The following is a 14,231-nucleotide window of genomic DNA, read 5'->3' on the forward strand; positions in this document are numbered from 1 at the left end:
TGCATCGGCAGGCGGACTCTCAAGCACTGCGCCACCAGGGAAGCCCAGGGAGGCGGATTCTTAACCACTGCACCACCAGGGAAGCCCCTGAACTGCTACTGAGGTATACTGAAATCAAGATGCTAAACCTTTGGAGATCTATCCTTAAGTGGTGTTTGTAGGTAATTACTGCATAGTGGTTCAGAAAGGGGGGTCTGGAGCCAGACTGCCATGGTTCATATTCCAGATTTTGCTAATTACTAACTGTGATATAGGCAGGTTTCTTAACCTCTCTAGGCTTCCCTTTCCTCATCTGTAAAATGGGAATATCCTTACTTCATAGGATTACTGCAAAGATGAAACGTGTCAATACAAGCAAAAGACTTATCACAGCAGCTGGCACAAGGAAAGCATTCAATAAGTGTTAACCCATTGAGTTGGCCAAACATTTCATTTGGTTAATGAATACGTTGTTCAATTTAGGTCCTGGTGAAAATGAAAAATGTCTTTTTACTTAAAATCAAACGAACTTTTTGGCCAGCCCAATATATTATTATTTCTCTGCTACTTTTGTACTTGTGCCTAGGAACCAGAACGTCCCCCATAACTTTATAAAGGGGGAACAAAGTTGAGAAAACTTGGCATTATACAACCAAAGGTTAATTTACCTAAAAACTAAGAGCTTTTTAGGGAATTGAAGGCTTAACTTCCCTTCACCAAAACTTTCAGTAAGGAAAGGAAAAGTAAGGTTAAAAGTGAGGTGTTTACAGGTTGTATTTCTCTTCTTTAACTTTCTTTCTTGGTCAGTCCCTGAGATGTTCCAATGAAATATCAAATAATCACTCTCTTGCTACAAAACTATACTCCAAGCTGCAAGCTGATAAGGAGCTTCAAAAAGATTTAAATCTTGACAGAAATAAGTGAAGTCAGTTTGTTGAAAGATTTTTTTATTCTACAAGAATTGATTGGTGCAATCCTGCAGAACCAACATTTTTAATTTAGAGAAATTTTTCTTTTCCAATGAAAACCCCCTTTGAATAATTTATATATCAATTTGTTTAATTCTTGAAAACAATAGTCATAGGGTCTGCTTTGTCCTATTTAACCATAAATGTTACACATTTGCAAACTGAAGCAAAAATGGATAGTACAGAGATTTAAATGAAATCTTTCAAAGAATAAAATTGCTTTTCAGTCCACTGTTTTCAAAGTTGATTATCATCAAGCCAGGATGAAAGCTGTGTACCCCAAACCATTTGTTTCTTTAATAAAAAATGAATATTTAGATTATTAGCAAAGTAATATCTTAAAATGTATCTTCACACAGTTGAAATTTTAGTATAAACTTATATATCAAGTCCCTTTCCATTATTTATTCTACTTTAAAAATATATACAGCTAATGATGTTTAAATATGTATTCTGAGCCATATGTCCAAACGTAAATATTTGGGAAATTCAAACTGTTGCAACAAGTTATGAAAGGATTAAAGAAAAAAGATGAGCTACAAATTATATAGGGGAAGGAAGAAAAAAGTTCTTACTTAATATTCATGTCTAGGTAGATATGTATTTTCTAATTTTTATATACATACCTAGTTGAGTATAGGCAAGCCATCAAACTTTAACCAGTTACAAACAGACTAGACTAAGTCAGTACTATTTTCTACAACAGGTAACAGTGGTGATAGAAAAAAATTTAATATATCTCAATAGTTTCACCGCAAGTTATCTGTGGTAATAATCTTTAAATATCATGAAGTTTTGATAGGCACAGATTAAATAACTGCATTATCTATGCCAAACTCGGCACACTTATGATACCCAGCTCTGCTGAATTACGGTGTAACTATCTGAATACAACAGAGCAGACAGGCAACCAGAAAAGGACATTTAACATACTCCCATGTTTATCACTTTAACATTAGTGTTTAAAATTTGCAAATCTAGAGGGACACTTAAAAAGCCACAGGACAACTCCAATACAAGAACCCCAATAGATGAATCTGCAGAATCTTAAACTTCAGTTCTTAATCCACTGGTATACATTGTTGAAGGAGTAGCTATTTGGTCTTCAAAAATTTTAGAATTAAAAGTCTGAAAATATGTTCATCCCTTGCTACACTGTAGCACTTGAAATTAGCAAGCAGGACAACCTGAATTCATTTTGCTCTTACATGCAGCAGTGTATATGCATCTTAAGACAGCTTAGAATTAAGAGTTAACTTCTAGTCAGTAGTGGTAAGTGACTAGAATTGCTATCCAATCAGTATTCTGTGGTACCACATATCAAAGTCCTAACAATATGACAGTCACGTTCAGCACTCATCACTTTTAGGTGGGGGATAGAAGCATGGCAAAAAGCAGTTGCAATTTTTTTTTTTTTAACAGCATAAAAGCTTTAAACACAATTTTGCATCATCTTGTATTCCATTCTAGAATACTTGGAATCTTATTTCAATCAGCTCAATCTATGCAAGTTATAAAACACAAACACAGTCTAAACCCTATAGTCTACAAAAAATGCACTAATACTCATTAAATGCAGTACAATCAATGAAGATTATCAAATAATAAACACATACACGGCATTCTAAATTTTTAAATCATCTTAGAGGGCTGCTAAACAGAGATTGTACAAATTACATGTGCAAGACAAAAAAACAAAGAAAGAAAGAAAGAAAGAAAAAAACCAAAGTAACTAACTTCTCAGTGCATCACACCCAGTAGGATAAAATGTATGGCACTTTTATAATACTATATTACAACTCTCAATTTAAGCTGGGAGTGACTCAGACATTAAAGCCACATAAGAGCAAGAACTAGCCAATTCAAATGTTTAAAATGAAACAGATCACCTTTTTTCTTTGTAAAAGCACTGAAAATGTAATATGTGCAGATAACTCACTAAAAGTCTTCTCATTTCATTTGCCCCCCATTGTAGTGTCTTAAATTATTCTGTATTTATTCTACCTGTTACAACAGTCTGACTTTTAAGGCCTGTGTAAACTCTATTATGTTATTGAAACATACTATATTTTGTGTGGTAAAAATGTCTTTATGAAAAAAAATAACATATCTGGTTATAGATCATAGAATAAACCCAAACAATAAAAATGATATTTTCCAAGCTACTGAGAAATAAATTAAACCATGATGTATCAATTTAAAATTATATCAATATTAACTAACTAACATTTCTATGGTAGATTTTTTTCCTCATAAAATTAAACAGTGCAGAATAGGGCTTGGGCTACAGCTAATCACATCTGGTTTTCTTAAAAACAAAACTTTATTTCCTATAAACAACTGAAAGGTAATTTTCTTCCTCAACACATGTAGACATTAAATTGAAGGTTTTAAAAATCTCCACTACTTACAAGAAAAGTATTTTTAAATGGCTAAAAGGAACCAAAATACCAAATCAAAATACTTTAGTGTGCGAAGAGCAGATAGAAACAACCAAGAAAAGAGTAGATCATTGTGCTGAATATTTATGAATAGCCCAAAATAAGTCCCAAAGTTTTTCTACCTTTACAAATAAAAAAAGGTGTCCTTTCCACAGCTTGGGGAATGCATCATACATCCCTCCACAACAAGTGTATGAGTAAGATTCTAAAAATGTTGCCAATATTAAGTTCTTCGGTACCTAAAATTAATTAGAGGACAGCTATATTACAGCGGCAATGGTGGATCAATTCTCAAAACGTAGTTACGATCCAACACGAGTTGTCGTGGTTCTTTTATCTGAGAAAAAGCTTTTCAGAAGAAATACCTGCCCTATGCTAACCACCAGAAGAATGAGGGCTTCTCCTACTGACCAATAGGCCACTCTTGTATTTAGATCCTCAGCTCGGCTTCGGCCTTGAGCCTCTCTCAAACGGAAATGAGTCTGATAGTCAATGACAGATTTCAGAGCTTCGTGAATTGAAACACAGGCAGATTCCATCTAAAGAGAAAGATTTTCAGTTAGTATGTTTTAATACTTTCTGTACAATCCATCTAGCATATTCATCTTTTCTTTTAACTTGATCGCAATTCCTCATCTGACTAACATTCTACTAAACTGGCACTCATTCATTCACTCATTCGTGTCAATGATCCTGGCAAAGCAACGCTTCTACGCATTCTCACTAGGATGACTGGTAAGGCTAGAGATCCCATGAAGCAGCTGCTTGCCCCAAACTGGAACGTCCCAACTGTGCCATCTGTTAAGGTGGCAGATGGACCATGAAGCTAACAGTAGGATAAATACTAAGCAGTTAAGTTGGTAGCTACCGAGTTTCAAGGCCAGGTTTCTTAAAGAGGAAGAATTAGGAGGAAGGGAATGGCAGGTCAGTAAATTTGATTAATTATAATTATAATAATCAAAGTCCAAATATATACAAAAACAAACGAACTATGGCATAAAAGTAGATTGTTAGTCAAAGTTATTTCAACTATCTTAAAAGCAGTTGAAACTGAAAAGCGATAGGTCAGAGTAGGAATTTTTTTTTTCACATTCACCACTTTGCTAAATAAGTCTTCCTCATGCCAGTCAACAAAACTAATATATATGTTCTCAATAGGACATAAGTTTCATTTTTACTGTGTAATGAGTTTGTAGGCCTTCATCTGATGACACCATAGCTTTTTCTAAATTACACTATCTGCTTTCAGATAGGTTAAGAGTAATTTTTTTTGTTGTATACCAGTTTAATGTTTTTCTACTGCTGAAAACTTAATCCTGGTGATGAAATATATGCTTTATTATACTTATTTTACACCACAAACCATGTATTAGTTTTTTATTCAATTTTTGTTTGTTGTAATTTTAATAATAGACATTAGAAAATAATTTAAACACTTAATAAAGTTCTACCAAAGTAAGTATGAAAGGAACAGTTATAGAAATATTTCATTAAAAGTTCGTTTAAGGGCTTCCCTGGTGGCGCAGTGGTTGGGAGTCTGCCTGCCGATGCAGGGAACACGGGTTCGAGCCCTGGTCTGGGAGGGTCCCACATGCCGCGGAGCAACCAAGCCCGTGAGCCACAACTACTGAGCCTGCGCGTCTGGAGCCTGTGCTCCACAACGGGAGAGGCCGTGACAGTGAGAGGCCCGCGCACCGTGATGAAGAGTGGCCTCTGCTCGCCGCAACTGGAGAAAGCCCTCGCACAGAAACGAAGACCCAACACAGCCAAAAATAAAGAAATAAATTTAAAAAAAAAAAAAAAAAAAAAAAAAAAAGTTCGTTTAAAAAGTATGAGAGATGAAGACTGGTGTCCCTCACTGCCAGCCACGCTGGGCCTGCAGCAGCTCTTCTGTCCTGTGCTATGGACTCCCCAGAAGAAACAGTGTTTTCTTTGCTGCTTTAACAGTGGAATTAGATGTTAAGTATGTTGACATTGGTGCCCAGTATCCTGGTGAGGTAAGGAACAAAAGATCTTGGAATGAGGAGACGTACAAGATGGCAGAGGAGTAAGATGCGGAGATCACCTTCCTCCCCACAAATACATCAAAAATACATCTACATGTGGAACAACTCCTACAGAACACCTACTGAATGCCTGCAGACCTCAGACCTCCCAAAAGGCAAGAAACTCCCCACGTACCTGGGTAGGGCAAAAGAAAAAAGAAAAAACAGAGACAAAAGAATAGGGATGGGACCTGCACCTCTGGGAGGGAGCTGTGAAGGAGGAAAAGTTTCCACACACTAAGAAGCCCCTTCACTGGTCAGGACAGTGCGGCGGGAAGCTTCGGAGCCACAGAGGAGAGCGCAACAGGGGTGCAAAGGGCAAAGCGCAGAGATTCCCGCACAGAGGATCAGTGCCGACCAGCACTCACCAGCCCAAGAGGCTTGTCTGCTCACCCAACGGGGCGGGTGGTGGCTGGGAGCTAAGGTTCAGGCTTTGGAGGTCAGATCCCAGGGAGAGGACTGGGGTTGGCTGCATGAACATAGCCTGAAGGGGGCTAGTGCACCACAGCTAGCCGGCAGCGAGTCCAGGAAAAGGTCTGGACCTGCCAGAGAGGCAAGAGACCATTGTTTTGAGGTGTGCGAGGAGAGGGGATTCAGAGTGCTGCCTAAACGAGCTTCAGAGACAGGTGTGAACCGTGGCTATCAGCTTGGACCCCAGAGATGGGCATGAGATGCTAAGGGTGCTGCTGCAGCCACCAAGAAGCCTGTGTGCAAGCAAAGGTCACTATCCACACCTCCCCTCTTGGGAGGCTGTGCAGCCCACCACTACCAGGGTCCTGTGATCCAGGGACAACTTCCCCAGGAGAACACACACCCTGCCTCAGGCAGCTGCAATGTTACACTGGCCTCTGCCACTGCAGGCTTGCCCTGCAAACCAATTATGACTACCATACCCCTTCCTCTCCCCAGCCTGAGTGAGCGAGACAGCCCTAATCAGCTGCTGCTTTAACCCGTCCTGTCTGGGTGGGAACAGACACTGGAGGGCAACCTACACACAGAGGTGGGGCCAAAACTAAAGCTGAGCCCCAGGAGCTGTGCGAACAAAGAAGAGAAAGGGAAATTTCTCCGTGCAGCCTCAGGAGCAGTGGATTAAATCGCCACAATCAACCTGATGTATGCTGCATCTGTGGAATACCTGAAGAGACAATGAATGCTCTCAAAATTGAGGCGGTGGACTTTCGGAGCAACCGTAGACTTGGGGTTTGCTTTCTGCGTCTGATTTGTTTTGGTTTTATCTTTATCTTAGTTTTAGTGCTTGTTATCACTGCTGGATCTGTTTATTGGTTTGGCTGCTCTCTTCCTTTTATTTATTTTTATTAATTTTTTAAATTTAATTTTACTTTTATTCCTTTTTTTCTCTTTTTGTGAGGGTGTATGTGTATGCTTCTTTGTGTGAATTTGTCTATTTAGGTTTGCTTTTACCATTTGGTTTGAGGTTCTACCTGTTAGGTTTTTCTCTCTTCCTTTTCTTCCGAGCTGTGTGGCTGCCAGGGTCTTGGTGCTCTGGCCGGTTGTCGGGCCTGAGCCTCCGAGTTGGGAGAGCTGAGTCCAGAATACTGGACCACCAGAGACCTCCTAGCCACATGTAATACCAATCGGCGAGAGCTCTCCCAGAGATGTCCGTCTCAACACTAAGACCCAGCTCCACACAACGGCCAGCAGGCTCCAGTGCTGGACACCCCATGCCAAACAACTAGCAAGACAGGAACACAGTGCCACCCATTAGCAGAGAAGCTGCCTAAAGTCATACTAAGTTCACAGACACATACCAAAACATACCACTGGACACAGCCCTGCCACCAAAAGATCCAGCCCCACCCACCAGAGCACACGCACCACTCCCCTCCACCAGGAAGTCTACACAAGCCACTGAACCAATATCACCCACTGTGGGCAGACACCAAAAATAATGGGAACTACGGACCTGCAGGCTGCGAAAAGGAGACACCAAACACAGTAAGTTAAACAAAATGAGAAGACAGAGAAATACACAGCACATGAAGGAGCAAGGTAAAAACCCACCAGACCAAACAAATGAAGAGGAAATAGGCAGTCTACCTGAAAAAGAATTCAGAGCAATGATAGTAGAGATGATCCAAAATCTTGGCAACAGAATGGAGAAAATACAAGAAATGTTTAATGAGGACCTAGAAGAACTAAAGAGCAAGCAAACAATAATGAAGAACACATTAAATGAAATTTAAAATATTCTAGAAGGAATCAATAGCAGAATAACTGAGGCAGAAGGACGGATAAGTGACCTGGAAGATAAAATAGTGGAAGTAACTGCCACAGAGCAGAATAAAGAAAAAAGAATGAAAAGAATTGAGGACAGTCTCAGAGGCCTATGGGATAACATTAAACACACCAACGTTTGAATTACAGGGGTCCCAGAAGAAGAAGAAAGAGTATGAGAAAATATCTGAAGGGATTACAGTCAAAAACTTCCCTAACATTGGAAATAGTCAAACAAGTCCAGGAAGCGCAGAGAGTCCCATACAGGATAAATCCAAGAAGAAACACGCCAAGACATATATTAATCCAACTAACGAAAATTAAATACAAAGAAAAATTATTAAAAGCAGCAAGGGAAAAGCAACAAATAACATACAAGGAAATCCCCATAAGATTAACAGCTGATCTTTCAGCACAAACTCTGCAAGCCAGAAGGGACTGGCAGGACATATTTAAAGTGATGAAAGGGAAAAAACTAAAACCAAGATTACTCTACCCAGCAAGGATCTCATTCAGATTTGACAAGAGAAATTAAAACCTTTACAGACAAGCAAAAGCTAAGAGAATTCAGCACCACCAAACCAGCTGTAAAACAAATGCTAAAGGAACTTCTCTAGGCAGGAAACACAAGAGAAGGAAAAGACCTACAAAAACAAACCCAAAACAATCAAGAAAATGACAATAGGAACATACATATCGATAATTACCTTAAATGTAAATGGATTAAATGCCCTAACCAAAAGACACAGACTGGCTGAATGGACACAAAAACAAAACCCATATATATGTTGTCTACAAGAGACCCACTTCAGACCTAGGGACACATACAGACTGAAAGTGAGGGGATGGAAAAAGATATTCCATGCAAATGGAAATCAAAAGAAAGCTGAACTAGCAATTCTCATATCAAACAAAATAGACTTTAAAATAAAGACTATTACAAGAGACAAAGAAGGAGACTATGTAACGATCAAGGGATCAATCCAAGAAGAAGATATAACAACTGTGAACATTTATGCACCCAACACAGGAGCACCTCAATACATAAGGCAAATGCTAACAGCCATAAAAGGGGAAACTGACAGTAACTACAAATCGACAGAAACTACAAATTATTGGAACTACTACAATAATAGTAGGGGACTTTACACCCCACTTTCACCAATGGACAGATCATCCAAAATGAAAATAAACAAGGAAACACAGCTTTAAATGAAACATTAGACCACACGGACATAATTAACATTTATAGGACATTCCATCCAAAAACAACAGAATATACTTTCTTCTAAGTGCCCATGGAACATTCTCCAGGATAGATCATATCTTGGGTCACAAATCAGGCCTTGGCAAATTTAAGAAAATTGAAATCATATCAAGTATCTTTTCCAACCACAACGCTATGAGACTAGATATCAATTACAGGAAAAAATCTGTAAAAATTACAAACACATGGAGGCTAAACAATACACTACTTAATAACGAAGTGATCACTGAAGAAATCAAAGAGGAAATAAAAACATACCTAGAAGCAAATCACAATGGAGACACGACGACCCAAAACCTATGGGATGCAGCAAAAGCAGTTCTAAGAGGGAAGTTTATAGCAATACAATCCTATCTTAAGAAACAGAAACATCTCGAACAAACAACCTAATCTTGCACCTAAAGCAATCAGAGAAAGAAGAACAAGAAAACCCCAAAGTTAGCAGAAGGAAAGAAATCATAAAAATCAGATCAGAAATAAATGAAAAAGAAATGAAGGAAACAATAGCAAAGATCAATAAAACTAAAAGCTGGTTTTTTGAGAAGATAAACAAAACTGATAAACCATTAGCCAGACTCATCAAGAAAGAAAGGGAGAAGGCTCAAATCAACAGAATGAGAAATGAAAAAGGAGAAGTAACAACAGACTGCAGAAACAAAGGATCTTGAGAGACTACTACAAGCAGCTATATGCCAATAAAATGGACAACCTGGAAGAAATGGACAAATTCTTATAAAAATACAACCTTCCAAAACTGAACCAGGAAGAAATAGAAAATATGAACAGACCAATCACAAGCACTGAAATCGAAACTGTGAATAAAAATCTTCCAACAAACAAAATTCCAGGACGAGATGGCTTCACAGGTGAATTCTATCAAACATTTAGAGAAAAGCTAACACCTATCCTTCTCAAACTCTTCCAAAATACAGCAGAGGGAGGAACACTCCCAAACTCATTTTACGAGGCCACCATCACCCTGATACCAAAACCAAAGATGTCACAAAAAAAGAAAACTACAGATCAATATCACTGACGAACATAGATGCAAAATCCTCAACAAAATACTAGCAAACAGAATCCAACAGCACATTAAAAGGATCATACACCATGATCAAGTGGGGTTTATCCCAGAAACACAAGGATTCTTCAGTATACACAAATCAATAAATGCGATACACCATATTAACAAACTGAAAAATAAAAACCATATGATAATCTCAATAGATGCACAAAAAGTTTTCGACAAAATTCAACACCAATTTATGATACAAACTCTCCAGAAAGTGGGCACAGAGGGAACCTACCTCAACATAATAAAGGCCATATATGACAAACCCACAGCCAACATCATTCTCAATGTTAAAAAACTGAAACCATTTCCTCTAAGATCAGGAACAAGACAAGGTTGCCCAATCTCATCCCCATTATTCAATATAGTTTTGGAAGTTTTAGCCACAGCAATCAGAGAAGAAAAAGAAATAAAAGGAATCCAAATCAGAAAAGAAGTGAAACTGTCACTGTTTGCAGATGACATGATACTATACACAGAGAATCCTAAAGATGATACCAGAAAACTACTAGAGGTAATCAATGAATTTGGTAAAGTAGCAATATACAAAATTAATGCAAAGAAATCTCTTGCATTCTTATACACTAATGACAAAAAATCTGAAAGAAAAATTAAGGAAACACTCCCATTTACCATTGCAACAAAAAGAATAAAATACCTAGGAATAAACCTACCTAAGGAGACAAAAGACCTGTATGCAGAAAACTATAAGACACTGATGAAAGAAATTAAAGGCGATACAAACAGCTGGAGAGATATACCATGTTCTTGGATTGGAAGAATCAACTGTGAAAATGACTATATTACCTAAAGCAATCTACAGATTCAATGCAATCCCTATCAAACTACCAATGGCATTTTTCATAGAACTAGAACAAAAAATTTCACAATTTGTATGGAAACATAAAAGACCCCGAATAGCCAAAGCAATCTTGAGAACAAAAAACGGAGCTGGAGGAATCAGGCTCCCTGACTTCAGACTATACTACAAAGCTACAGTAATCAAGACAGTATGGTACTGGCACAAAAACAGAAAGATAGATCAATGGAACAGGATAGAAAGCCCAGATAAACCCACGCACATATGGTCACCTTATCTTTGATAAAGGAGGCAAGGATATACAATGGAGAAAAGACAGCCTCTTCAATAAGTGGTGCTGGGAAAACTGGACAGCTACATGTAAAAGAATGAAATTAGAACACTTCCTAACACCAAACACAAAAATAAACTCAAAATGGATTAAAGAGCTAAACGTAAGGCCAGACACTATCAAACTCTTAGAGCAAAACATAGGCAGAACACTCTATGACATAAATCACAGCAACATCCTTTTTGACCCACCATCTAGAGAAATGGAAATAAAACCAAAAATAAACAAATGGGACCTAATGAAACTTAAAAGCTTTTGCACAGCAAAGGAAACCATAAACAAGACCAAAAGACAACCCTCAGAATGGGAGAAAATATTTGCAAATGAAGCAACTGACAAAGGATTAATCTCCAAAATATACAAGCAGCTCATGCAGCTCAATATCAAAAAACAAACAACCCAATCCAAAAATGGGCAGAAGACCTAAACAGACATTTCTCCAAAGAAGATATACAGATGGCCAACAAACACATGAAAGGATGCTCAACATCACTAATCATTAGAGAAATGCAAATCAAAACTACAATGAGGTATCACCTCACACTGGTCAGAATGAGCATCATCAAAAAATCTACAGACAATAAATGCTGGAGAGGGTGTGGAGAAAAGGGAACCCTCTTACACTGCTGGTGGGAATGTAAACTGATAGAGCCACTATGCAGTTCCTTATAAAGGAGGTTTATAAGGAACCTATGGAAGTTCCTTATAAAGCTAAAAATAGAACTACCATATGACCCAGCAATCCCACTACTGGGCATATACCCTGGGAAAACCATAACTCAAAAAGACACACATGTACTCCAATGTTCACTGCAGCACTATTTACAACAGCCAGATCACAGAAACAACCTAAATGTCCACTGACAAGATGAATGGATAAAGAAGATGTGGTACATATATATATATAATGGAATATTACTCGGCCATAAAAAGGAACGAAATTGCACCATCTGTAGATGTGGATGGCCCTGGAGTCTGTCATACAGAGTGAAGTCGGTCAGAAAGAGAAAAATAAATATCATATATTAATCAATATATTCCACGCATATATGTGGAATCTAGAAAAATCGTACAGATGAACCTATTTCTAGGGCAGGAATAGAGATGCAGACGTAGAGAACAGACATGTGGACACGGCTGGAGGGGTTAGGAGGGATGAACTGGGAGATGAGGTTCGGCATAAATACACTACCATGTGTAAAACAGATAGCTAGTGGGAACCTGTGGTATAGCACAGGGAGCTCAGCTTGGTGTTCTGTGATGACCTAGACGGGATGAGGGGTATGGGAGGGAGGTCCAAGAGGAATACATACATACATATATATACATACACACACACACACACACACACACACACACATACAGCTGATTCACTCCGTTGTATAGCAGAAATTAACACAACAATTTAAAAAAAGAACAGGATAAAATGTGATACAAATAAAGGAGGTTAAGTGGTCCTAAAAGCATTTATCTATGTAGGTTTTTATCTACCTATCTTGGCTACACCAGGTCTCAGTTGTGGCACGTGTGATCCTCGTTGTGACATGTGGGATCTTTCTTAGTTGTGGCATGCGGACTTCTTGTCACATGGCATGCGGGCTTCTAAGTTGCGGCATGAGGGCTCCTCAGTTGCGGCATGCAAACTCTTAGTTGTGACATGCATACGGGATCTAGTTCCCTGACCAGGGATTGAACCCGGGCCCTCTGCATTGGGAGCGTGGAGTCTTACCCATTGGACCACCAGGGAAGTCCCTGCTTAGGTTTTTAAAGCAAACTATCTTATTTTACAAATTAAAACTTATGAAGGTTAAGTTATAAACAATGGCCCCAAAGAAAAATCTTTTTACAAAATGCTGTTCACACATGATGCTAAAATAAAGAGAACATTTCTAAAAATAAGAACATTTGAACACATCTTATTAATGCTTACAATAGGTTTATGAATTAAGGCTCCTACACATTCTTAAAAACTGCCTCTATCACTACATGATTTTGACCAAGAGACTACCTGGAACCTGGAAACAATGAAATCCAATTTAAGGTTTTAACAAAAAGGTGATAAATAATTACTTTGAATACCAAACTACCTTTTAGACATACTCTAAGCTCAAAATGTATCTGAACTAGAAATAAAACAGCCCTTCTCATCACCTGAGCAGTATTTGTTCACTGACTCTAAATTTCTTTTGCTATCTTTTCCTCATTAAGCTGTTCTTCAAAATAAAACCCAATTTAGTTACCTTAACTATTTTTGTTAGATGACTTACTATTAATCTTTACTACTTTACCTTCAGTTACAGCAAAAGTTACTGTAACAGCCGTTTGAGTAACACTAAATACTGGTATGAAAGTATATATATATATAAATTAAAGCATCATTTTTGCTTCCAGTTATAACAACCTGCTAAGTTATGGTAGCAACATTCCTCCATGAATTATAGAAAATGCTTCATAATGCTGGAGTACTGTTTAGACTTTTAAGCTTCCTTTGCCATTGATGTTTCTACCTAAGTGATCCCCCTATTTTAATGTCTATTTTCTTTTCATAAAATCCTTTAACGCTCTTCTTCACTAAAAAAGTCTGAAGTTCTCTGTGAAATGCCTAATCTACTGTAAGAGTTAAGATACTTCTTAAAGGTTGTGTTAAAGTCACAAAATTCTGTATTCCATCAATGAGTTAATGGATATTAAATTATGCTTTTTTTCCCTTTAAACGTATCAATGTTGTGTTACTGACTTTTTATTACCTGGGTAAGAGCACTGACTCGGTTCTCACTAGGAAACAAAGGTGGGTCTTCTCCAACTTGAAAATCAAAATACACGGTTTTATGTGTGAAAGTAGAAAATTCATTGCTGAAGCAAAATTTGTATGTCCCATTTTTGGAGGCTGTGAAGGTAAAACTATCATACTGTTTCTTCATCTCTTTGTATAACACATTACCATCAGGATCTTCTAATCGACAATCTACATCATAGTGACCACCAGTAATCACCTACAAAAGAGAAAAAAACAAACAAAAAATGAAGCGATCACTGCAACTAACGAGTTTGAGAAATCAACCAGGTTTCCTGC

General features: G+C 38.0%; 2 protein-coding genes across 2 annotated transcripts in view; both read right to left on the minus strand.

The window, feature by feature from the left end:
* TICAM2 (TIR domain containing adaptor molecule 2) overlaps positions 1-14,151 on the minus strand; it is a 43,121-nt gene extending 28,970 nt beyond the window's left edge. The window contains exons 1-2 of the mRNA XM_007451214.1: positions 13,906-14,151; positions 3,800-3,927 (exon numbers count right to left, since the gene is read on the minus strand). The gene's annotated coding sequence lies outside the window, so the exon portion shown is untranslated. The remainder of the gene's footprint in view (positions 1-3,799; positions 3,928-13,905) is intronic.
* Positions 3,252-14,231, minus strand: part of TMED7 (transmembrane p24 trafficking protein 7) — a 15,567-nt gene continuing 4,587 nt past the window's right edge. The window contains exons 2-3 of the mRNA XM_007451213.1: positions 13,906-14,151; positions 3,252-3,927 (exon numbers count right to left, since the gene is read on the minus strand). Of these exons, the coding sequence (XP_007451275.1) occupies positions 3,691-3,927; positions 13,906-14,151 (483 nt within the window). The 3' untranslated portion in view covers positions 3,252-3,690. The remainder of the gene's footprint in view (positions 3,928-13,905; positions 14,152-14,231) is intronic.

This window comes from Lipotes vexillifer, unplaced genomic scaffold (genome assembly GCF_000442215.2).
Source record: "Lipotes vexillifer unplaced genomic scaffold, Lipotes_vexillifer_v1.1 scaffold91, whole genome shotgun sequence".
Taxonomy (NCBI): Eukaryota; Metazoa; Chordata; class Mammalia; order Artiodactyla; family Lipotidae; genus Lipotes; species Lipotes vexillifer.